This window comes from Lacerta agilis, chromosome 2, assembly GCF_009819535.1.
Source record: "Lacerta agilis isolate rLacAgi1 chromosome 2, rLacAgi1.pri, whole genome shotgun sequence".
Lineage (NCBI taxonomy): Eukaryota > Metazoa > Chordata > Lepidosauria > Squamata > Lacertidae > Lacerta > Lacerta agilis.
Window position 1 is genome coordinate 91,649,957 of NC_046313.1, and position 24,411 is coordinate 91,674,367.

The following is a 24,411-nucleotide window of genomic DNA, read 5'->3' on the forward strand; positions in this document are numbered from 1 at the left end:
CTGTGACCCTCCAGACAAGTGTTGGACTCCAGCTGCCACCTTCCCCAGACAGCACTGCCCCCAATGGCCAAGGACAATGAAATTTGTTCACCAACAACATCTGGGGGGCCACAGGTTTCCCCATCACTGCTCTTGTGCTTACCTTACCATCAGTGTAATAAATCCCCCTTGCCCCAAATTGAAAAATAAGGCAATGGTAGTTAAGAGTGGGCAACAGTTCTTGTAAGTTTATTTATATAGAGAACTTTGGGTCTGTAGATACACGTTTATCAACCTGACCATGTGATCCTGTGAGGTCATCAGTGACAGCTTCCACTTGAATGACCAGAACAAAGTTGGCTATAAAGTAGGAAGCCTGTGCTTTGAACCAGATGCAGTGAGCTCGTGAATCGCCTGGCACTATGATGGTGGTAACATCCCAGGATAGCTGCGACAGGTTGTTAATTTATAATATGCAGTCACTGTGCGTGGCATTCTACAGAATTGCAGCAGAAAGGCAGATCCTTGACCCAAGGGCCTTATAAGCCAAAGTTCAACAGGGAGTAAGGAAGACAGGAGGAGGATCTGGTTTCAGTTGAGTTGCACACATAATGGCTTAGTTCCCATAGGGGAAAAGGACTAAGGCATTGAGCCAAAGATGAGTTTGAGGAGGGATTTGACAGAAGGGAGAAAAGTAGATTTTTTTTTCCTTTTTGTTTTTAGAGACATAAAGCCATAAGGGACAGCAAGGGTGAAAAGTCGTTTGAGAAAGCATAAGGCTTTTGGAAAGCTGAGGATGGTTTATTTATTTGCATTCGTACATAGGTCAGCAATGGTCAAGCACTGCAGTGGACAGGTACTGGAGGATATAGCAATGGCTTAAAAAAACCAACTTGGGGCAGGATCCCACTGGTGCAAGCACTGTGCAAGGGATCCCACTTGTGCAATTGGGCTTTCTACCCTTTCCCAACCCCTGAAATTGCCTCATGGGGTGTCAGGAGAGCCCTCAGAACAGCCAGGAGAAATCATTTCCCCCCAGCACATTCACCATAGCACAATGTTATATTCTACCCTAGACAATCCCTGCAAGTGGGGGCAGGGTGAGTAGTGGGGAGTTTCCGGTGGTAATTTAGTTTCAAAAATGGAAGGGCCTTTTCTACACTAATTCTGGTGCAGGTGTTTCTCTTGTTTCAGAGATGGGGGATACAAATTAATTTTTATCAAGTATGACAGATTGCCTGAGGCTACCTATACGTTGCAGTGAAAATGACACAGTGGATTTCAGTTTGTCCCAAAGAGGGGGGGGAACCCATGTAATGCATGCTGGACAAAAAGCATGTGGAAATAATTTGGGGGAAGGAGCCTTAGATCCTTTCAGAATCAATTGGGAAAGGTTGTGTTGACATCACTTTATCCAGATGGCTGAGCCACGTCTGAGGGTACTTAGCAGATTGTGATACTTAGCTGCTCCAGGTGAATATCTCTTCAGTGCATTTTCACTAAAGATTAAGTGTGTGTGTAACATCTGCAAAACAAACTGCTTTGTTATAAAAATGGACTTGAGAGACATGATAGGTGTGGAAGAACGTTTTAGAAAATAAACTGAAAATAGGATAAGATGATATTTAAAATAAAGGAAACAGTATTTCAATAGTTTAAACAGGCTACTCACAAAAGCTGTCAATATATTATTACAGAATATTATTAAATGATGTAGGAATAATATATTATTCTTTCTACATCATTTCTCAATCCCGTGTGTCCCAGAAGTCATACAATAGATTGGATCTATCCCTCCAGCATCAGAGACACAGCAGAGATCCAGTGCTGGAGCCCACCAGGGCCAGTCCAGCCATTGGGTGGGATAAGGCCACTGCCTCAGGCAGCTGGAAGCCCCCAAGGTGGCACCCTCATGGGCACCCTCTCACCTCCACCTCTGGTGGAGAAGCAGCACCAATGCCGGCAGTGGAAGGACAAGTCGGTACTTACTGTTTTGTCTCAAGCGGCCAAATGAGACGTGCCACCCCTGGAACCAACCTCTCTGACACACCTAGCTCTTCCGAAGCTCTGGCCCAATTGACATTGCTGCTCTTACATTGGAGGTGCCAAAAAATGGGTGTCCTAGGGGCATGTCATGGCTCCCAAAGCTTCCCAGTCCTCTTTCATGCCTTCACACCTGTGTTGGGGCATTCTGAGCAGGTCTAAACCTCTCCTTCCCTTTTCTCCCTTGTTGTTTCCAATAGGAGGGAAAGCATCAAAGCCATTAATTTTTTTAACAGGCAAGCAGACAGAAGAATGCAAGATCATTCCTCCCTCCTCACTTGAACCTCGCCAGCTCACATCTAGCAAGACATAGGAAAAGGCAGCTAAATCACCATTGCATTTTGCTTTACCCCAACCTCCATACAATTGCAGGCTTGGGAAACATGCCAAGATGAAGGACCTGCAGAAGGCCTAAAATCATGGCAGAGATTACTGTCTTGTCCAGATAACATCAGCATACTTTCAGCAGTAGAACTCTAGTCTAGGCCCATTCTCTGCTCCATGGAAACTGGTTTTTTTCTATAGTCAGTATTACAAGTGGCAGCTTAGAGCATGGGAATAACTTTCTATATTTAAAAAGCCTGTGTTCACCAGTCAGGAAATGGATTCTCAAGGTTGCAAAGGGAGTTGAAGAGTTTTGTCCGCTATTTATCAGTGGATTCATGGATGTAGCCACTTTTACTTCCGGTATCATGTTCTTCTTCTTCTGTAGATCAGAGCTATAACAAAGCCCCTGTGATAATACAGTTTAAAACTATGAGCCTTTGATGATGTGCCCAACAGTGCAATAAGAGCTTAGTCCAATATCCTGAACTGTTGTTTTCTTTTACGCCCACGCTGCCCCTGAACTGATTTCAAAAGGAAGTGAATTGGGCTGTGACTTTCTGAAGTTGCCAAAAGGTGGTCGCTTGTTCCACAGAGATTTAACCACCCACTATGAACTACTTGCTGTTCTTTCCCATTGCTAATACATAGCAGTTTAGAGTTAGGTGATCCAGAGCTCCAGCCTTACTTTCAAGTAGCACTTACAAAAACGACGCTCATTTCATGAATGGTTTTACATGAAGGGAACGCTAGATAAACGAGACTCACCTTTCTTCCCCTTCCCCCACAGGTAAATGGAAAAGATTTATCTAAAGCAACCCATGACCAAGCAGTAGAAGCCTTCAAAACAGCTAAAGATCCCATCGTAGTTCAGGTCCTGAGGAGAGCGCCGCGCAGCAAAATCTTCAGCCCCTCTCATGAATGTCTCCTGGTGGATATGGGCACCCAGACTGACATCACCTTTGAACACATCATGGCTCTTACCAAGATGAGCTCACCTACCCCACCAGTTTCAGTACTGGATCCATATCTCTTACCTGAGGAGTAAGTACCAGTATTTTAATCACACCTCGCTACATTAAAAGGCAGTTAACACTGGAGCAATGGAAGCATTGGGGCTAGATTTCATACACTTGGGATGAAAATATACAACAACCATACACCATTATGAAGATCTAAGCTGCCATTTCCAGGAGCAAAAACATTAGGACTGAAATATCCGCAAGATGTTATGCAATCATCCATCCTTATTCTGATGTTCAGTCTGTGAGTGCTATTGCCAAAGTAACATTGCCCAGACACAAGAAGGGGGTATCAGCAGACTTGGGGGAACCAAGTACATATATATATATATATGGAGAGAGGGGGGGCACTCTAAGGAAGAAGGAAGGGACCCCAGTAGGACTGAGCATGTTCAATGGCCACAGAATGCTGCCTGCTGGAAGGGAAAATGGAAAACTGAGATTAGGCAAATGCAGTGGCAGGGAACACTCAGCACTGCAATTTTTTCTTCTGTGTCCCACATGTTCAACCAATTTCACGAAATAGTGGAATCAGTGCAGTAACTCTGACTGTTGAGAGATTGCAGGCCCATTGGCATTGTGAATGAGAAACCAAATGAACAAGACAGCTAAAAATAAAATGGTATGAGGCTACCTGCTCACTTCCAAGTTTGCATGCGCAATTATGCCAAGTCTCTATGCCTTTAGATGAGGAGAAAAGGGCTGAGTGAACCCACAGATCAATAAAGAGTTCCTTAGAACTCTGGCCCGCAGCAACGGCTTTCCAGGGTCTCCAGCAGAGAAATTCCCAAGGCCTGGTGCATTGGGTCTCCCAACTAGAAAAACCAAGGATTGTACCTGGGACCTTTTGAGCTGCAGGTCTTCCCCCTAAAATCTGGACTATGGCTTATGTGTCTGGCAGTGCTCTTTGCTACCTGTTTGAAGTGCTGCTGTTCAATCTTATCCTTTTTTTAATGGTGGCCATAAATTGCAGGTTGCTAGGAGCCACTACATTCTCTTTCAGTGTATTAATTACCTTTTATTATAATCCCGTGACAATGTTACACAAATAAGCTGTTCTCTAGGGCTGATCTTTCTTTAAAATGTTGTCAAGGAATTTTTAAAATCAATTTTTAATTACTGTTAATGGGAGTCTGAAACTTCTATACTAGCAAATTACACACACACACACCTTTACTTATTTGCAACTCCACCTATACTGATAGTACAGGAATCATTTTCTCCCACAACAAATGTGGAGTGCCATTTGTGATGGAACTCTTCCCATCTTGTTCACAGAAACTGGCAAAGACATTGCTGATAGGATGGTGCATGCGTGGTAAAAAAACAACGTTCACTTTTGTGCATGCACTGGTAATGAAATAAAAGAAGGACCTTCCAATGGAGCTTTGGATAGTGTTCTTGCTTCAACATGGTTTCAGCCTAAGAATGTCCCACTTGGACTCCTTTCACAGTGCTGGGAAGTAGCTGATGGGAGCTGTAGTCCAAAATATCTGTAGGGCACCAAGTTGGGAGAGACTGATAGCAGAGTGAAGTGTCAGTAATTGTATAGTACTGGGTAGCTTAGGCCCCCATCACATGCAGAGACACTCCACTTTTGTACAGTACCCAACTGCTTGAGACTTCTGTGAATAAATCACCCATGCAGATAGAACAGTCACATGGGACCTTCAAATCTAGTCAGTACTCTCCCACAGCATGGGATCCCACTACATGGAAGCAGTGGGTGGGTGGGTGGGTGTCTGTGTGGAGTCCCAGACTTTCCCATCAATATATAAACAAGAGTCCTGGCTTCTTTCAACTTCACACATGTGAAGATGGTCCTCAACATCTGGTATTCAGAAAGATAGAGTCCTTGAACTTAGAGACTTACTTTTTTGTTATGGTGCCTAATGAATTTGCCTAGTTCTTTTTAACATCATCTATAGCCATGCCCATATCCCAATGAAGTGAATTCCATATGTATTGCTTCTTTTTGACAATTGTGGACCTGTTGACAGTCAATTTCATGGAGTTATCATCCCAAGTTCTCATATTTTGAAAGTGGAATTAAAACCTGGTTGCCCACTTCCTCTCCATATAAATATATATCCAATTTTTATATATATATAAAAAAAACCTTACATCATTATTGAAGACAAAACATTATTTTCACAATCGGAAATCAGGCAAAGGAGCATGTGCTACAAAGCTCGGGGTTGAGAAGGTGATCTATTTGTGCAATTTCTGTCAGAGATTAGGCACCGGGGGTCATGTTCTCATGCTATTATTGTGCAGTATCCATATTGCTTTTCTGAGGACAGCTTTAAAAAATAATTATTATTAGTATTAATTAAGTTACCGTTCTTTTCTCACATGCTGTTGTTCCCCTCCACCTCTGAGGCAGAGGGAATTGGAGGATGGATGTTGGCATATTTTCCTGTTCCTGAGGTGATAAGAGGGCATGTGGAAGAGGGTTGCTAGGAAACCAGCCTGTGTGTTTCCCCCCTGAGTTTTCTCAGTGGAAGTAGTAGAAGTGTGGAGCCTGTGCTCAGGTGTAACATGGGAACCTATGACCACTACCCTGAATAATAAAATGTGTGTGCTAATTTTTCCCCCTTCATGGGTCCATCATGCCACCCCCACAGCATTTTTTCCTTTCCTGATGGTGAAGAGCAGTACCATCACCTGTCTTTGACAAATGTTCCCCTCTGTCTCTCTAGTGGGCCAGCTCTGCCTGGTTGGCCAATATGTTAAGGCAGCAAGACAGGGTTTTTTTTAAAAAATATATATATATTGTTTTCTCTGTTGTTTAATGAGCTTACGTCCTCAACACCATTGATCACCTGCAGCGCATCAGTCTTGATGTATGTGTGACATGTTAGTGATGATCTGCCATGAGGCTGGGGGAGGATTAATATGTTAATTAGAATAGGGAGTGATAACCTAAACTGTGCTTTATTTTCCCAGGCATTCATCAGGGCACGAATACTATGACCCAAATGATTATATGGGAGGCATTCATCAAGAAATGGACAGAGAGGAGCTAGAATTAGAGGTATGAGTAATAACTAGAAGCAACCATTCAACATACAAAATATTTTTATTATATTTTCATGTGCCAAGGACTTAGCAACTAGTGCTGCATTCAAATTATGAACTTAAGCTACCAAAATATATTGGAAAATCTGTTTACTCTGCAATTTGGTGTACAGACGGCAGGAAATTAGTGCTTACTAATTTTAATATGTAGTTAATTGTATGTTATGTAATTAAAGGATTAGAGGCCATGTCCTCAGCTCATAATACAAGCAGCCATAGGTTTCTCCTTATCTGTTCTAGTTATACTTGTGAGGGGGTGAATAATATAATTTGGGTAGATAAGGTTTTTATTCATACACTTTTTACAGTTTTGCATACATGGATTTTCATGTGGGAACGCAGTATCAAAAGCGTAGTTTTATACCTGTGGTAGATTTCAAAGAGAAGGGTTTTGTGTGTTTTTAATTCTTGTAGAAATGTTACATCTGAAAGAAGCATGTTTTGTCTCCATTTGTTTACAGCAAAGTGCTTCTTTTTCCGCCATGGCTTGTTATTATTTTCTCAAAGTCCCCAGTCAAGATGCTTCCCCTGCTATCATAGACAACATAAATTCAAATCATAGGTTTAGTAAAAAGTACAAAAGTAGAGCGATGAAATATATTTTTAAAATACAAATTACAGAAATATCATGTGTCTCATTTAGTTTGAGCAAAATCATGGCGCTGGATCCAGAGGTGACACTTTCGCCTCATGGAATTCAAGCTTTGACTAACTTGCTGCATGGATTTTAATGAAATTTAAGAATGACTAGCTTAATCTGTCTCAAGCTTCATGATTTTGCTCAAACTGCCACCTGCTAAAAGTCCTCTAGCTCCCACCCTGTACACATACAGATAAACAAGGAAGGGGAAATACAAAGTCGCTTGGGCTCATCATTCTAGAAGATAATGCTGAGGTAAATGCCACTCCAAACCACTGTGAAAATCCCAAAGCAGGGGTCCAGATTAACTGCCCATTCCTGCTGAATTCTTTCTCCAGCAAACCTTTACACAAAGAAGGTGGTTTTCTGAAAAGCAACAACTGTGATCCAGAGAAGTGTTTCCTTTGCCTTCCCCTGCTGCAGGACAGGGAACTACTGGTACTCAACTCAGTCTGCAGCCATTGCTGGAATGGTACGGGCCTAGTAGGAGCTGGGCAACAAACTGTTGCTGCTACCACTGCTCCAAAGTGTCGGACAGGTTAAGCTGGCAGCTGTTTCCACATGTGCTCTTGCCAGCCAGTAACTATAGCACGTGTGACTCAAATCATTTCATGGCATTTTATAATTTTGACATTAAGAGAGCACTTAGATTGTTAAAATAATATAGCTCTGTAGCAGTACCAGCTAAACATTTAGCTTAAATAGCCGTTCTCTGAAAGCCTTTAAGAATCGTTTCAAACCTGGGAGACTGAGATCAATGGAAAGGGTCAAAGTGTAACAAACACTCGGGCAGCTTCTAGCTGTATTGTTTGCTTATTGACAGATTTGTCTTAAACAGACTGCAGATGCACTTTTTCATTGACTCGAGTCAGAATGCTGAAAAGGATGTAAAATATCAAACTACACCACCTGGACTACTCTCTCCATAAAATACACTCTGGATTCCAGTCCATCATCTAGGCTTTTATGGCCATCCTAACTCACAATTAATGACTTAACAGATATAGTCAACAAGTCCCCTGTGTAAATGACTATAGTTCTTGCTAGAATTCAATGAAACACAGTAGAATTGCCTAGCAATCTGTACTGGCTGATATTAGTCACAAGAATTGAGTATCTGCCAAGAACAGGCCATTGAAGGCCTTTAAGTTCAGTATCTGAAACTGGCATCTGGTGTTACAAGGATTGCAGCCCCTAGCATATTACACAGCCACTCTTAAAGCCCAAACTAAAAAATTATAAAAGAACAATGTCATGGCAGCATATCAACAGTTTTCTAAATTGCAACTCTTACTCTGAAGCTTTAATTGGGTCCATATCTTATGTATCCATGTTGGCACATATATGAGCCATAAAGCTGTTTAAAAATGATCAAGGCAAGTAATAAATAATGTTGCCTCTACATACTTTCTAAAACAGCCACCACAAATGCGAGTAGATTTCCATGTTGTTTCAACATACAGGGTAGGGTTGTTAAAGGGCTCACTTACAGACAGTTTAGTAATCTCCTAACTGATACCACGATAACAAAAAGCAGTTAAGGTGACTGATTCTTCTAAGAGGTAGGATATCGTTAAATGCATTACTACAAATGAACCTTAGAACATGTACCTTGTCTAGAGCACTTGTCTAAAACATGTCTAGAGCACCAAACACACACAAAAATGTGAGAGCAGTAAAAGTACAGGTCAATCCATCCTTACCAGCCTGATTTTGGGAATGATTTCTCAGAACTAAATTTAGCTGAATTCAGTGGGGTTTATTTGCAAAAAGCGTGCACCTGATTTTGGTTAAGTTTCATTTCAAGAAGAGTGGTGACTGATAAGCTTTTTCAGATAGCTCAGTTGGTAGAGCATGAAACTCTTCATCTCAGACTTTGAGTCCCACGCTGGGCAAAAGAATCCTGCATCCAACTCTATGATTCTACGTAAAATGCTCAACAAAACTGGACATAGAATAATCCAAGCTGACTTTCTGGGATCCTGGTTTTTTACAGTTAAGTCTCTGCACACTGGACACAGATTTGATGTCTGTCTTTAGGATTTGCTTTCTGACAAAATTGGGGGAAACATCCAAGCTCCTTATCTTATAGCCCCACTCACTCCAGAGAATTTTATTTCCAGTACAAGTACATCTTTTGAAAAGACTGGCTCCGTGTTTCTAAAGTTTTAACCTGCCCCTAACAGAAGATTGTCTGCAACACGATATAATAATCTGTTGGGCACAAATTTCCGTTTGCGTATACAGAGGCTGATGTACTATTATCTTTTATTTTGAAACCTTAGTGTTATGAATGGCCACAGGCATATAATATCATAGCACATTATGGTATTATTGTCTCACTGTAAATGGCACTTATATTTCAGCATTCAGGTTGTTTAGCTTTCTTTATCTGCCATCAGTTGGCATAGGGCCAGAATAATTTTATGTAATTGTCTTGCATCCATTTCAGTTTCAGAGATCTCATATGTGCTCATGCTTTGGTTTTATCGGAGCTCTATATAAGAAAAGGGTAATCTACATCTCAAAAAGTTATGCTAATGCTTACTCATGACACTTATAATATGTATCCTCTTTAGATCATTCCTGACTTCTAAGACAATTAGGGTACAATCATCCTTCACAGTGGCTGCACATCCTCCTTTCGCTCCAGTGGGCCTACAACGGATCTCTGTGCATATTCCAAATTATCATAGCATAATGCGCAATATTACTCTGGCGCTGTTGGTTGCTGCTGTCACATGTATTGATGTGAAGAGATGTTCAGGATCCAGATGTGAGGCATCTAACTATATCTGCAGTGACTGTTCACTCAAGTCCTATTTGTGCTCCTATTAGAAGCCCACTTCTAATTGTGGCCTTTGTGCCGGTCACTACTTGTTCAAGTAGAAGTTATTATAGTAGTTGTATAATTTCTTGGTCCATAATGCATGGAAAATCTGCACATCTTACCGTGTTAACCAAAACACGTTATTACTTTTTAAGAAGCAAGTAGAGGTCCATGAATTATTCTGTGTAATGGGAATGAACACCCTTGCACTTGTAGGGTGTGCTGTTGTTTTTTGCTTAAGCAAAGTACTCTGTTCCAAAAAGTACTCTGAAAATTAAAAATGTTCTTTGCTTTGATGCTTTTAAAATTTATAGAGTTGATGTCCATAAAATCTTTTGAAGCTTTATGATTACATAAAAACTTTATTGAGGCATAGGCAGCTAGGAAACAGCTGTTCTTCTTTCTGTGTACACAAAATTACCATATCTAGGGTAGCATCAAATCCCAGTTATTTCTACTTCTAACCAGGGCTGGGGGGATAGAACCCAAGGGTAAGTCTACATCTAATTACTCATAAAAATTCAGGTACCAAACACCTGCTCTGAGGCTATTCTGAAGGGAATTTTTTACAAAGACCATTTGCCTGAGCACGGTTTTGATGTGTGTGTGTATTTCGGATATTTCTCAAGTGGTTTCCCCACATACAATATATCCCAGACAGGAGATGTGGAATGAAGCGTTCTGGCTTTGAAGCATATTGAAAAGCTCAAGCTCTCTGTTGAAATACTAGAGAATGAAAAGCAAAAGCATGAAGTATTAAAGCTTCTTTGAAACATAAAACATAAAGCATCTTTGAAACATAAAACTTGATCTCAGTCCTAAAACATATTTCTTGATTGATCCACATGATTATGATTAGATTATATTCAGATTGTATTTATCGTATACTGACGTTGCTCAGAATTCAAACAAATCAGTGCAGGATTGAATTCGGTTGTTAAAATCAGTGCAATCCGTTTCAGTTGCGTGTCGAGACCCCGTGGCTGCCCCCTTGAGGATGAAATAAAACACAGGGACACAGGATATAAGGTTAATGTTATTGGACAAAATTTGGCCACAACTTTATTGGTTACAGAATGTGAGCGGTACTAGCTTAGGCATTGAGTGGACCTGACTATATCTGACTCCTGCCCACAGAGCAGGAAGTCAAGTAAGGGTAAACCACTGGTAGGGGGAGCTCCGTCGATTCAGACCAACTCGAGCTCCCACTGGGTTCCCAAGGGGTCGCGGCATGGCCCTAGCCCCGCCCCGGGCTTTGGACAAGATCAACACCCCCAGATTCCTTTAACAGAATACCCTTAAGCTTGGATGGGCAGGCGATGGCCAGGCCTCCCCTCTTATCCAAACCTAAATTTACAGTATGCACTTGCGCCCCTCTCACAAAATAATGGCAGTCTGGAGGCACCCAGTATGTTGGTAGAGTGTGGGGCACTCTTTGGGCAAAAGACAAGGGGAGAGTGGGCTTCTCCACGACTAAATTGAGTGGGAACTATTGGTAAGGCCACTTGCTTGTCTTAGTCAGACAGGTGCCCTATTTCTGTACCCAGGTATTTTGGTAAACTTCAAATTTTAATTTGTTTCATTTGGGAGGTTCAACCTTAGATGTTCATCTAATTTTTTTAAGTTCATTTTTATTATTCTTAAAGTTTTTCTTGATTTACAAAAGTGTGTGCAATGTCTCTCATATTTTTCCATGTAACATTTTTACAAATCAATTTTGGTTGTTGAGACATTAGGGAGAGCAGGGGGAAAGAGGTGGGTGGAATGGGGGGATGGATGAGGTGGGGAGACAATGTTTCTATTTTCCTTAATATATGTAGGGTTTGGTGTCAACGTCGTTTGTGTAGGTTCTCTGTTCATCTAATTCTGTTCCAAATTCAAAAGTTTTGAATTTTTCATTAAGAAAAGAAAACCCCAAACTTTAAAGATATCAAGGACAAAAGCCTCTGCTGGACCTATTTGTCTGAAGTTTGGTAGACTTCATCTGCTCTGCAAGGGCTGTTATGTCAGCAAATTTCATCTATTCTGTCAAAAGTAAAAAAAGTTACAGCCACTTTTTAAAGTTTCCCTACAGTGAATGGGGGACAAACAAAGTAGACTGGTGGACGCTAAGCTGAATCAGAGAGCTCCCAAGGGCTGCTTTGCCTCACACTCAAAATTCCTTGCTTTCATGGGAGTTCCTGACCTACAATTCCCAATTCACTTAGAATCATAGAATTGTAGGGCTGGAAGGGACTCTGAGGGTCATCTAGCCAGACCTCCTTCAATTCAGGAATTCAGCGGAGGGAGTTACCTATGAATACACAGGATACATGAATTCTCCATTGTACTGTGCACAAGGAGTTATTCTGCAGAGTCATGTTGGTGCCACAGCCCTTGCCTAAAGTTACCTGAAAATAGCTTTTTGAAGCAAGACGTCTGCTCCTTAGAATATGTTCTTGCATATTGTAAAAGCAAAGCGAGAAACTCACTGTGCCACCACGCCACGTGGTTTCTGTGGCATCCAGAGTGGCTTACAACAATATCATATACATATAATAGAGGAGTCACTGACTTACAGGACATTTAGAGGGCAAAATTTAATGAAATCCATAAGTGTCAACTCCTGACTCTGCCCCACCATTTATTTAATTCTTTAATTGCATTTATATTAGGGTTGCCATATTTCAAAAAAAGTAAAAACCAGGACACCCCAAAATGCGATTTTTTAAATTTAACTTGCCTAAAATCAAGGGCAAAGCACCACCTTTCGGAAGTTCCCCTCAGACATCAATTCTGCCTTTGAAATCCCGGGAAAGGTCCGGGTGTATGGCAGCCCTAATTTATAGCCCACCTTCTTCCCTCCAAGGTGCTCAAGGGGGCATACATATAGTTCTTGCCCTCCCTGTTTTATCCTCATAAGAACCCTGTGAGGTAGGTTAGGCTGAGAGTGAGTGACTGGCCCAAAGACATGCTGAGTGGGGATTTGAACCCTGCCTTCCCAGGTCCTAGTCTGACACTCTGTGGCCAAATCATGCCCCCCCCCCAGCCTTCTTCAAGCAAAAGCTAAAGAGCCCCTGCCTCCCTCCAAGTAATGTTAGCACCTTATTAAGAAGGCGTAAAAGATTTATCCTGTCCATGCTGCAGACAGGATGGTGAGTGTTGCCGTTTAGCAGGCACATATCGCACCCATGATCAGGGCAGGGATCTGCAATTTGTTTTTGTTTTGTTTTTCAAAGGAAAAGGGAGTAACTTTCCTAAACATAAATTAGAGCCAGAGTTTACTGACTTCATTTCCATTTGCTTGATGAAACCTAAAGGACTGACCCCAGCAACTGTACTTGGTTGACATTATCTAATCTTCCTTATTGATCAGCTTCAATCCCCTTTTTTAAAAAAAATAATAATAATGGCAGAGCCTTAGAAATATGGAAAACTTCTGTCATTATACTGATGCGTTCAACCTTTCTGTAACAAAAGAAAGCACAAGGAGAGAGTGTGGAGCCATTCACAATAGTGCCTATTGATTGAGAATCATTTAAATACCATCTGAAATGTCACTGACATTTACTGCTCTGTTTTTTTCAAAACAAATTACACATGTTGACAAGTAAATAACAAGAGATTGCTTATCGTGGCAGCTGTCATCTAGACATGCCAATAAATTATTCATATTGGTGAGTTTTATTGTCTTCCCCCGGTGAATGGCACCGTGGGTTGAAATTGAGAGATGCTCAGAGGCAAGACTATTATGTTATTAGGACTTTTAATGCATTAATACCAGGAGGAAGAAGCCAGCAATCTCTCTTTCAATCGGAACACAGGGTGTGTTTCCCCACCCCCTCCCCTTGCCTCACAAACATGTGGGAATTTTTAAACGGCTTCCAAACTCACTATTACAGAACTGTCTGTGTACTGCCAGCTTAGTCAAATACTTAAGAGAACTTAAAGCAGTTCTAAGCAGCGAGTAACCAAAGACCAATTTGGGGCGCTAGGTATTCTGCGAAGTATTAAGCTGTCATGTTAGTCTAGTTTATCCAGAGATCCAAAGGGCTATGTTTTTAAAAAAAAATGTTGGTTGTTAAATGTCACAAATTAGTAATATTGTTTTGGAAACCGTGATTTCCCTTTCAATTTCCTTTTTCCTAATCCCCTCATTTAGGGGAAGTTCCGGATTTTGAAGTCAAATGTGACTGTGTGATTGCCCACTTACATATATGTTGGATTTGATAGTGCTGTGGCCATTGTCCCCAGTTCTTTCAACAACGCATCTCACACCAAGTTCCGTTTAAGATCAAGGCTGGAATCCTAGCCATGTTTACTCAGGCTGTTGATGATTTGGGGAGGTGGGGAAGGGTTAGAGCTCACCCCACTTAACTATCTGCCTGATACAAGCAGCATGTGAGTTAGCAGGTTTGAAACTGTGGTGCCCACATGGAGAGGGAGATTGCAGCATTTGTTTTTCAAAGATAAGGGATGAGATGCAAATTTCACATGATATGATGGGTGATACCTTTGAAGCATACAGTTGTATCTTAGTTTGCAAACACCTTGCGAGTCTAACGTTTTGGCTCCTGAATGCTGCAAACCCGGAAACGAGTGTTTGCAAACGTTCTTTGGAACCCAAATGCCTTCCACGGCTTCTGATTGAGTGCAGGAAGCTCCTGCAGTCAATCAGAAGGTGTGCCTTGGTTTTTGAACATTTTCGGAAGTCGACCGGACTTCCGGAACGGATTCCGTTTGGGAACCAAGGTATGACTATATTTACAGTTGATTGTAGAGGTCTGGAAAACTGCAAAGTAGGCTTACCTCCCACCCACCCACCCCCAAAAAAAATCATATAAAAGAGCATCCTGAGGCCTACCAAAGTACTAAACCAGTCTTCCCCAACTTAATCCTCTACAGATGTTTTAGACTACAATTCCCATCATCCCTGACCCATAGATCATGCTGGCAGGGGCTAATGAGAATTACAGTCCATGTGGAGGGTACTAGGAAAACCGCAGGCATGTCAGAATTCATCTCATCAGTATTTAGATGGCACAATACTCATTATCTGCATTGGGTGCAGAATTTCACCACTCTATGCTGAATTTTGACAATGCAAAGGTATGACATTTAAATGGCAAAGCACGCTCAAGCTGTAGAAAGCCATTAAGCCATTTTTTATGATACTGCTGACTTTGTTACTTATGTAATTCATGAGACTAAAATTTAAGGTTGTATCCAACATTAATCCTACTCAAAGTAGACCTCCTGGAATTAATAATCGTAAATTAGTCATTCAGTTGATACGATGAATTTTGTTTAATAACACCTTATAAATTGCTCTGCTATCATTTTTGGTGAAAGGTGGTCTAGAAATCAGTAATAATAATAATGTGTGTAGTTTATACATTAATCTCTCAATTTCATGCAACTAAGATTAGAAAGAAACAGCTTTTGACTTCCTCACTACCTTGCTGCAGGCCACTTTTTCACAGACCATGAAACAACTTCCATCTCAAGAACAATGAAATGTTGTAATCTGTGCCAACCTTGTTTTCTCAGTGCAACGCTAACACTAATTTTTTCACTTGCCCAGCCTTTATGTGCCTTTATGGGGATGTAGTCATGGCTAACTTTGCCTTGAAGTATTTGGATTAGAAACTATTCCAGAATTGCATTGCACTAGTCTAGAGAATGTTAAAATGTGATTAGAGAACAAACAGCATCTCCAGTTACAGAATTGCATAGATTTAGCATTTATTCATCAATCTTTATCTCTTCGCACTAATTATGTTACTGTTCTTAGGGTGCTGGAAATGTAGGAAGACTTTGGTTCCAAAGACTCACTTGACAAATACTATAGTGGAGGCACTAAAAATAGAAGTGTGTGTGTGTGTGTGTGTGTGTGTGTGTGTGGTGTTGCCACTTCATAAGAGATGGGCCATTTTTCTTCTATATGATCAATAAGAGAGTCTTATTTCCAAAATAACTGCATATTGATAGAAGAGCCAGAATTGCCCTCTGTATTGATCATGTGTCCATAATCACTTCTAGCTCGGTAAATTAACATAGTGCAATCTTTTAAAAACAGAAACTATAATGTAAGCAAAATATTTCCACATATTTTTTTAAAAAGCAGACATTCACCAGTGTCTCATTCCTTTGCCCTAGGAAGTAGATTTGCATCGAGTGAACAGCCAGGACAAGTTTGGGCTTACAGTGTGCTACAGAACTGATGATGAAGATGATTTTGGCATTTATATCAGTGAGGTGAGACCAAATATAATACCTGCCTTTTGACTGTAGTTGTGTAAAAGTCATTTTTCCCCCTGTCAGTTACATTTCACGTTACTTGCAAAAGCAAGTTTTTATGTAATATCAAACAATTTTCCTACATTTCAGGCACTTATTTCTGTTCTTTTAAGATCAACATTAGAAGACCTATTCCAGATGTACCCACTTTCAGATGAGTGGCGACCAGAGAGGTGGTGGTTCCAGTTGGGAACATAGGGAACTTAAGATGCTGCCCTCTATTAAATCTGACCATTGATTGGCCCATCTAGACCAGTATTGTTTACATTCACCTTTCTTAGACTGGTAACCTCCAGATGTTGTTGGATTGTCGTTGTCATAATCCCTGACTGCCTGGGGCTGGGGGACTTGTCCAAAACATCTGGAGGGCACCAGGTCTACATTGACTGGCAGCTGCACTTTAGGGTTTCAGGCAGGAATCTTCCCCACCTGTACCTAGAGATGCCAGAGATGGGACCTAGGACCTCTTGCATGTAAATCATATGTTTCCTAATAAAATAGTGCAGTGTTTCTTTCTCAGATTGGGGAACCTTCTTCAGCCCTTCAGGGCAAATTTCTGGGGGTGACATGCCTATGTGGACAGGGCCACGGGCAAATAATGTGGGCAAAGCAATAAATGTAAATTGTATGTTTGTGCCTTAGGCTAGTTTCTTCACACTCACACACCCCTCTCTATCCTCTACCCAGGCAAGCAAGAAGAATTATTAGGGGACTCATTCCACCCAAGCAAAAACACTCAACGAGTGGGTGGAGGGGCATGGTTCAAGAGGGTGTGGGGCTTGGGGTGAGTCCTTGGGGCCAGGTAGAAAGGCCTGGGGGGCAGCATTTGAGCCCCAGGCCTGAGTTTCCCCATCCATGTCTTAAGAGAAACAAGAAGGATTGTGAACTATGTGTATAGGCAATCTGAGATAACATGCCAGTGGTTGGACGTACACAGGGAAGAAATGCTGCAAAAAGTAGCCAACTTTCTGCTCTTTTGTAGATTGATCCCAACAGCATTGCTGCGAAAGATGGTCGCATCAGAGAGGGCGATCGTATAATTCAAGTGAGTTTATGTTATATGAAATCCTATTACAGTTTCTTCAGTTATCTTATTATGTGACATTTCCGACAGATGAGCCAGTAGTCAGACTAGAACCTGGGAGAGACCAGGGTTTGAATCCCCACTGCCATGAAACTCGCTGGGTGACCTTGGGCCAGTCACTGCCTCTCACCCTAACCCACCTCACAGGATTGTTGTGTGGATTAAATGAGGAGCAGGGAGAAGCATGTCAGGCACCTTGAAGTCCTTGCAGGGGGGAAGGTGGGCTAGAAATGCAGTACATAGAATAAAATATATAAGAAAATGTATTTCAAAAGTCCCCAGTATAACTATTCCCCAAATAAGTCTTTTGATGAAATGCCTGAAGGCCAGATGCTCGCAGTTTAGGGCAAATGCAGTCGTGTTTACTTTCATAGATCACCCATGAAAGCCAAAGTGTTACCTGACAGCATTATGTTTGTGAGAAACTACCAATGGGGACAGTTCAACAGTCTCTGAACACTGGCGTAATGTTATTGAATTTGCCATCATATAGCGCTTTTAGCAGGCAAAGAGATTTATCATCTTTATTTTATTCAGCCTCAAAACAGCCCTGTGAATCCCAGTTGTCACATTACTTTCTGATGCTGTAAAGTTTATGTGGCAGGAGCAGGTATTTATCTTGCCAGGGCAAAGTTTTAAATACTAGGGCCTGCCCTGCCATGGAAAAAGCAGCACACTCTATGTGATGAGGCACTTAAAACGAGTTGCCAGTCAAAACTGTTGATTTTAAAGTTACCAGTACGTGTTGTGCCAAATCCCTACCCTGCCCCCAGCCCATTTCATGAAAACATTTACCCTCTGAGAAAGCAGTCTATGTTTTTCAGCTTCATCTAACATTTTTTTTTGGGGGGGGGGAGTAGGGAATCTATTTAAAGGAAATCGAATCTCCCAGAGCTCTTCAGTGCTGCGCAGGAAGAATCCTGCCAAGCCACACTTCCTCAAAAGCCTAATGGAGGCAATACTGATATAGAGTTGTATCTAACAAAGTTGTCCTGTTCTCACATCTATCTCCCCACATCCCAGCCAAATCTGCATTGGAGGGTTGGGGGAACCTCCAGAACAGATTTGGTGTACACACAGGGAGAAGAGGGAGAGGGACTTCCATTGCACGAGGAGAAGTTCTTGAATGAACAGGGTGACTTCATTGGATAACAACCCCAAACATTCTCATAATAGGCATTTCAGGAAGCATGAGATGTTGAGAAGCTGGTATGAATGAACGAAGCTTTAAATTAAGACCACACACCATTTGTCCACTTCATAATGGCCACTGTACTTCCTTCCCTCACCCCAAAGTAACAAGTGACCTATTTTCTAAGGTCATTTCTTTGGAAATAACTGGGCAAAAATAACCGCCACAGCATTAGTTAAAGTAGGTGCTTGGTGACCTCTTTACATAAAAAGTATCTTTGAGAGTTGGGTGTGAATCATTTGCAGTGAGTCTGAAGGGCACTCACCTTGGTCAAGGCAGGCCAGTGGCTTTATGGGTAAACTTAGAAATAACTCATGACTCTGACATGAGGCTTTCATTCATTTCAGTGCAGCTGGTTCTGAGGAATACTCCACATGAGGCAAATGTGTCCAAACCCAGACTAAAATTCTCTGCATAGAGTTGCATGGTTTATAAAAATATAAGTGCACTTCACATATAATTTCTTTTGGATTTCTATATAATGGAATTTGAATTTCTTTCTCCAGATTAATGGCATAGAGATACAGAATCGCGAGGAAGCTGTGGCACTCCTTACCAGTGAAGAAAGCAAGAACGTTTCCTTGCTCATAGCAAGGCCAGAAATTCTCCAGGTGCTGCATCTAATTACTATTAGTTATTGTTTATACAGTAACATCAATGGGCATTGTGCTTTATAGATGCTTCCAACAGTTGAGGGTGGTAGAGCTGGGTGAGTGAAGGTCCTGGTAGAGATGCATCAACATATGAGAGCAGAGTAGTGAGGCTACTGAGTGCAAGGACATGGTGCATTAAACTATAGCGGAGCACCTTCAGATAGTGTGTCCCCGGCCCTGTCTGACATGTTACTACACAGGATTCAGAATAAACTGTCTGGCATGGTGCTAATTATTGTGAAAAACTGCACCCATGCGGCCTCACTATGTCCCAATCTCACTCATCCAGCATTAGCTAGCTATGTGCTGCAATAGTCCAGCTGTAGACTTGACCAGTGTTGAACAGAGTGATCGTCAGTGGTGGATGGGGGGTTGGCATTGACCTCCCAGCAGTGAAGTTGCTGCTGCTTACTGGGAGAGAAAGTGGGAGGAGCTAGGCAGCGCGGAGGTTGGCAGCTCACCATCGGGGCCAATGCAGTGCTGCTGCCAATGTATTTGCACAGCGCTAACCTCCCCACCGCTTTCCCCTCCCAAGTTCCCTCCCAGTAAGCAGCAGTGACTCTGCGGCCAGAAGGTCAGGTAAGCATCACCACCCCACCATCTGCTATTGGCGATAGCACCCATGCCCTGTACATCATGCTGTTTTTAGCAAGCCAAAATTATTGCCTGTTTTATGGTAGTGCTGCAGTACTATTATGCATGCAGTTCCCAACACATCTGGACTCTTTAACTCACCAACAGATCTGTTTCTCGGAATTAGCGAGGGTGGAGGAAATTATTTCCCCATCACATAAAACTTCCTAATGCATTGTGATTTCTGTCAAGAACTGGAATGTCCTTTCTGCACTTCAGATTCACATCAGGCAAGGAAGGAAGCACAACTCGTATGCTGAGGTTGTTATAAGTTGTGCATGAAATAAGTCAGATTCCCAGAAAAGCAGTTCTTAAGTTCCCTTTATTTATTGAGTCACATCTGCATAGCAATATTTGGTGCATTTGTTTTGTATTTCTTCTCCTTGTAGCTGGATGAAGGATGGATGGATGATGACAGAAATGATTTTCTGGATGATTTACACATGGACATGCTGGAGGAACAGCACCATCAGGCAATGCAGTTTACTGCCAGCATGCTTCAGCAGGTAAATGTCATTGTACTTTGTTAGGTGAAATACCTTATTGTCAAACCAAAGTCATGCTGTTCCCTGGCTCTTATTTAAGCATTGCATTAAACATTTCTTACATTTGCAGTGAGCTCTCCCTAGGATGGAAAAGAACAGTTGTCTCTGAATAAGAATAACTGACAAGAGAGCATCCTACAATTGTAGAATTTATTCACTGCACCCTCATTACTTAAGGGACTGCCCACACCTGCACTCAGTTTCTTTTTGAGCACTGTCCATTTTATGTATGTGGTTAAGATTCTGCTTTTCCACCTGTCCCAAACATCTTACAATGTATCATTAATCCATTTGGTCTTCCAACCCAATCCCATATCCTGAGTGACGGGGAAACTGTATAAGGGCATCCACTAAACACCATAGGACACTGCTGTACCCTGAGTCAGACCACTGGTCAATTTAGTTCATGACTGTCTGCACTCACCAGTAGCAGCATTTCAGCCAAGGGACATTCCCAGCCCTAAATGGAAATGCTAGGGGTTGAAACTCGGACCTTCTGCATGCCAAGCAAGTGATCTGACACTGAGCTACATCTTTCCGCATTTCTTTACAGAGATTTGAATTAAGGCCTTCTGGTCCAACACTCCTCAAATGCAGAAAAAATAACAATATCCAAATGTTATAAATTTGTTTTATTTTATGTGTTGAATAGTGTTTTGGGTTCTTTTGAAAAATCTGGTCTGAATAATAGGTTCTTAAAAATTGGGGAGGAAGGGAGAATACACCCGAGATCTATCCAAAAAAGTGTATCACCATCTGAACTGAAATTTCCACTCCTAAGTAAAACTAAAAGAAGCACTTTTCCTGCAAAAACTCCTTATCAGTGTTCCACATGAGATGTTCCAAGTGGACCACACCTATTTCATCTATAATTATTAGGGGCGTGGGTGTGTAATTTATAGAAGAAAATCTGTAGAAGAAAATTCTGCAAATAGAAAGAAGAAAATTAGTTTGCCTATTATATTTATTTGCATTTTTTTCCCCTTAACAAATGTACTTTTTCTTGATGTCTTTAGAAGAAGAAAAATGAAGAGGATGGAGGCACCACAGATACTGCCACCATTTTATCAAACCAACACGAGAAAGACAGTGGCGTAGGGCGAACCGATGAAAGCACTCGGAATGACGAAAGCTCGGAGCAGGAGAACAACGCCGATGATCACACGACTTCCTCAAACACCCTGGGGAGCCAGAAGAAGCTGACCTACAGCCATGACACGCTGGGCAGCGGGGACATGCAGTTCAGCAACGAGTCATTCATTTCCGCCGACTGCGCTGACGCCGACTTCCTCGGCATCCCGGTGGACGAGTGCGAGAGGTTCCGCGAGCTGCTGGAACTGAAGTGCCAGGTGAAGTCCACCAACCCGTACGGCCTGTACTACCACAACAGCACTCTGGATATGAGCAAGAGTGACCACGAGAGCGTGGACAGGGAGCTGGAGATGCTGAACGAGGAGCTGCGCAACATCGAGCTGGAGTGCCTCAACATCGTGAGGGCCCACAAGATGCAGCAGCTGAAAGAGCAGTACCGAGAGCCATGGATGCTGCACAACAGCGGCTTCCGCAATTACAACACAAGCATTGACGTCCGCCGGCATGAGCTCTCGGACATCACCGAACTTCCAGAGAAATCGGACAAGGACAGCTCCAGCGCTTACAATACAGGGGAAAGTTGCCGGAGCACGCCTCTCACCCTGGAGATCTCCCCCAACAACTCTCTGTGCAGGACAGCAGAAGATCTCAATTTGCAAGTCAGCGAAGGAGCAGAAGGGTCTCAGAAAAGTTTGCTGTCTAGCCCAGAAAGTCATGAATATGGCACAGCTAAAGCTCACCCCAAAGATGCTGAGCAGCTGGAAATCAAAGAGAGGAAAGAGAGCGATGGAAGCAAAAGCCCAGCTCAGCCCCCCAAAACAGGCAGCTCCTACTTATCTCCCTATCACCACTCTCCATATAAACATGCGCACATCCCTGCCCATGCCCAGCACTACCAGAGCTACATGCAGTTGATACAGCAGAAGTCAGCGGTGGAGTATGCTCAGAGCCAAATGAGCTTAGTGAGCATGTGCAAAGACTTGAACTCTTCCAACCAGAGCGAGCCCAGGATGGAATGGAAAGTCAAAGTCAGGAGCGACGGGACCCGTTACATCACCAAGAGACCCGTGCGGGACAGGTTGCTGAGAGAGCGTGCCATAAAGATCAAGGAAGAGCGCAGTGGCATGACGACGGACGACGATGCCATAAGCGAAATGAAGATGGGCCGTTACTGGAGCAAGGAGGAGCGGAAGCAGCATGTCGTGAAAGCCAAGGAGCAGAGGAAAAGGCGCGAGTTTATGATGCAGAGCAGGTTAGAGTGTTTAAAGGAACAGCAGGGGGTCGAAGAGAAGAAGGAAATGAATATCATAGAACTGAGCCACAAAAAAATGATGAAGAAAAGGAATAAAAAGATATTTGACAATTGGATGACAATCCAAGAACTGCTGACCCATGGCACAAAGTCACCCGACGGCACAAAAGTTTACAACTCCTTCCTGTCGGTGACTACTGTATAATCTTCCGGTGCCAAAGTTGTGTACATAAAACACTACCGATGGGGTAGAGATTCCTGCCTCGTTAAATGTGGCAACGCTCCCTCTCTTTTATTGTAAATAAAAGACACATTCATCGGCTTTATACTTCAAATACTGAACTCTGGGTGCAAAAGAGGAGAGAAAGAGTCATCCACCCAAAATCTCTTTTAAGGCAATACAGAACAGACAGACCTTATTCGGAATACCAATAGTACCTTTTTTGTAACGTGTTACGCTTTTACATAAGATGTTTTAAATAACAGGAGAAGCATATTAATCATACTTACACAGGTAATATCTTTTTAAACTATATTCATATTTTAAAAAGGTTACACATGCAGAAACTCAAAAGACAACTTCAAATATGTATTTTTAACAAAGCAGTATTTTGCAATATATCTTTGCTATTGTGCCCTTTTTCTGCACAAGTTTCTGTTTTATCAATATTTTAGCTGAACTACCAAACTCTTGATAGAATCATTTTGCAGTAATGTACACAATTTATCAAACCGGTTGTGTCTTTGGGGTTGTGTACTCATACTGCTTCGCTTTATGGCACGGCATGCACGCCCAATTTGTGACCTACCAAGCCTGGTGCAGACCACTAGCCAGATATTGGGAGCTGTCCTGTGCTCAGTAATGCACTCTGGGTGGGCTGTTCGGCGAGTCACAAGTTGTAAAGGTCTCTGTGTTGTGACTGCTGCGAATGTCTGGGTAGCTGCAGCCCTCTTGCAGAGCAGTTGCCAGAGGTTGGTCACTGAGTGGTGGTAAACAGCCGAGGCAGCCGATTACCAAAGTAGTTTGGGGACTGAGGACAACTAGGCACTACACTAAGCATATTATGCACACAACCCCTTAAACGAGTCCTGGCTAAGAGCTACACACTTTTATTTTTTTTCTTTGCGGTTTCTGAAGGAAGTATGTAGGTATCACTTGAAAGAACAGAAGCAAACTGCTGCTTGGTGCAGCCCTGAAACACTTTGAAGCAAGTTTGCCAAGGCTGTGGGCCTGTTGGAAGAATGTGCATGTGTGTCCAATGTTTTTACAAGGCCGTTTTGTGTAATTTGAAATGCCCATTGTAGTAGCTGTCTGCTTTGTAGATTTGAATGTATTGAAACTGAAAGCAGTTTTCATGAAATCATGACTAGTTATAAACATTAACAAGTAAATGAAGTTAAAAAAAATAAATTATTGTTTTATATTTCATATCCTTTGGCTTTTTTAAAACTTTGACCACCTTTACCACAATGCCTTGTGTAAGTAAGTTGTATTGTTAGAAATTAAGTTTACCTGGCTGAATGGAATGATGTACATTATTTGCTGGGATTACTGAAACTGAGTTTATTTTAGGACAGGTATGGATAGCAAGCAGGCTGATGGCAGAAATTCAGCTCCTGAGGCCACCATGCTTGGAATCACCCTTGTGGATTTGTTGGAAGAAAGGTTTTCTAATCTACATAATTGCAAAGAATGAAGCAGCCTTTTTCACAGAACAAAACTTCATTGCTTGTCTTCTCTCCACATTTTTTAAGTCCTCAC

General features: G+C 42.1%; 1 protein-coding gene across 2 annotated transcripts in view; it reads left to right on the plus strand.

Moving 5' to 3' along the window:
- The window catches only part of PDZRN3 (PDZ domain containing ring finger 3), a 179,655-nt gene extending 155,582 nt beyond the window's left edge, over positions 1–24,073 (plus strand). For both annotated transcript variants that reach the window (XM_033141206.1, XM_033141207.1), the window contains 7 exons: positions 3,137–3,390; positions 6,318–6,405; positions 16,058–16,156; positions 17,181–17,243; positions 18,981–19,085; positions 20,150–20,266; positions 21,322–24,073. In XM_033141206.1, coding sequence (XP_032997097.1) covers positions 3,137–3,390; positions 6,318–6,405; positions 16,058–16,156; positions 17,181–17,243; positions 18,981–19,085; positions 20,150–20,266; positions 21,322–22,854 — 2,259 coding nt within the window. In that variant the 3' untranslated portion in view covers positions 22,855–24,073. The remainder of the gene's footprint in view (positions 1–3,136; positions 3,391–6,317; positions 6,406–16,057; positions 16,157–17,180; positions 17,244–18,980; positions 19,086–20,149; positions 20,267–21,321) is intronic.
- Positions 24,074–24,411: the final 338 nt, after the last annotated feature.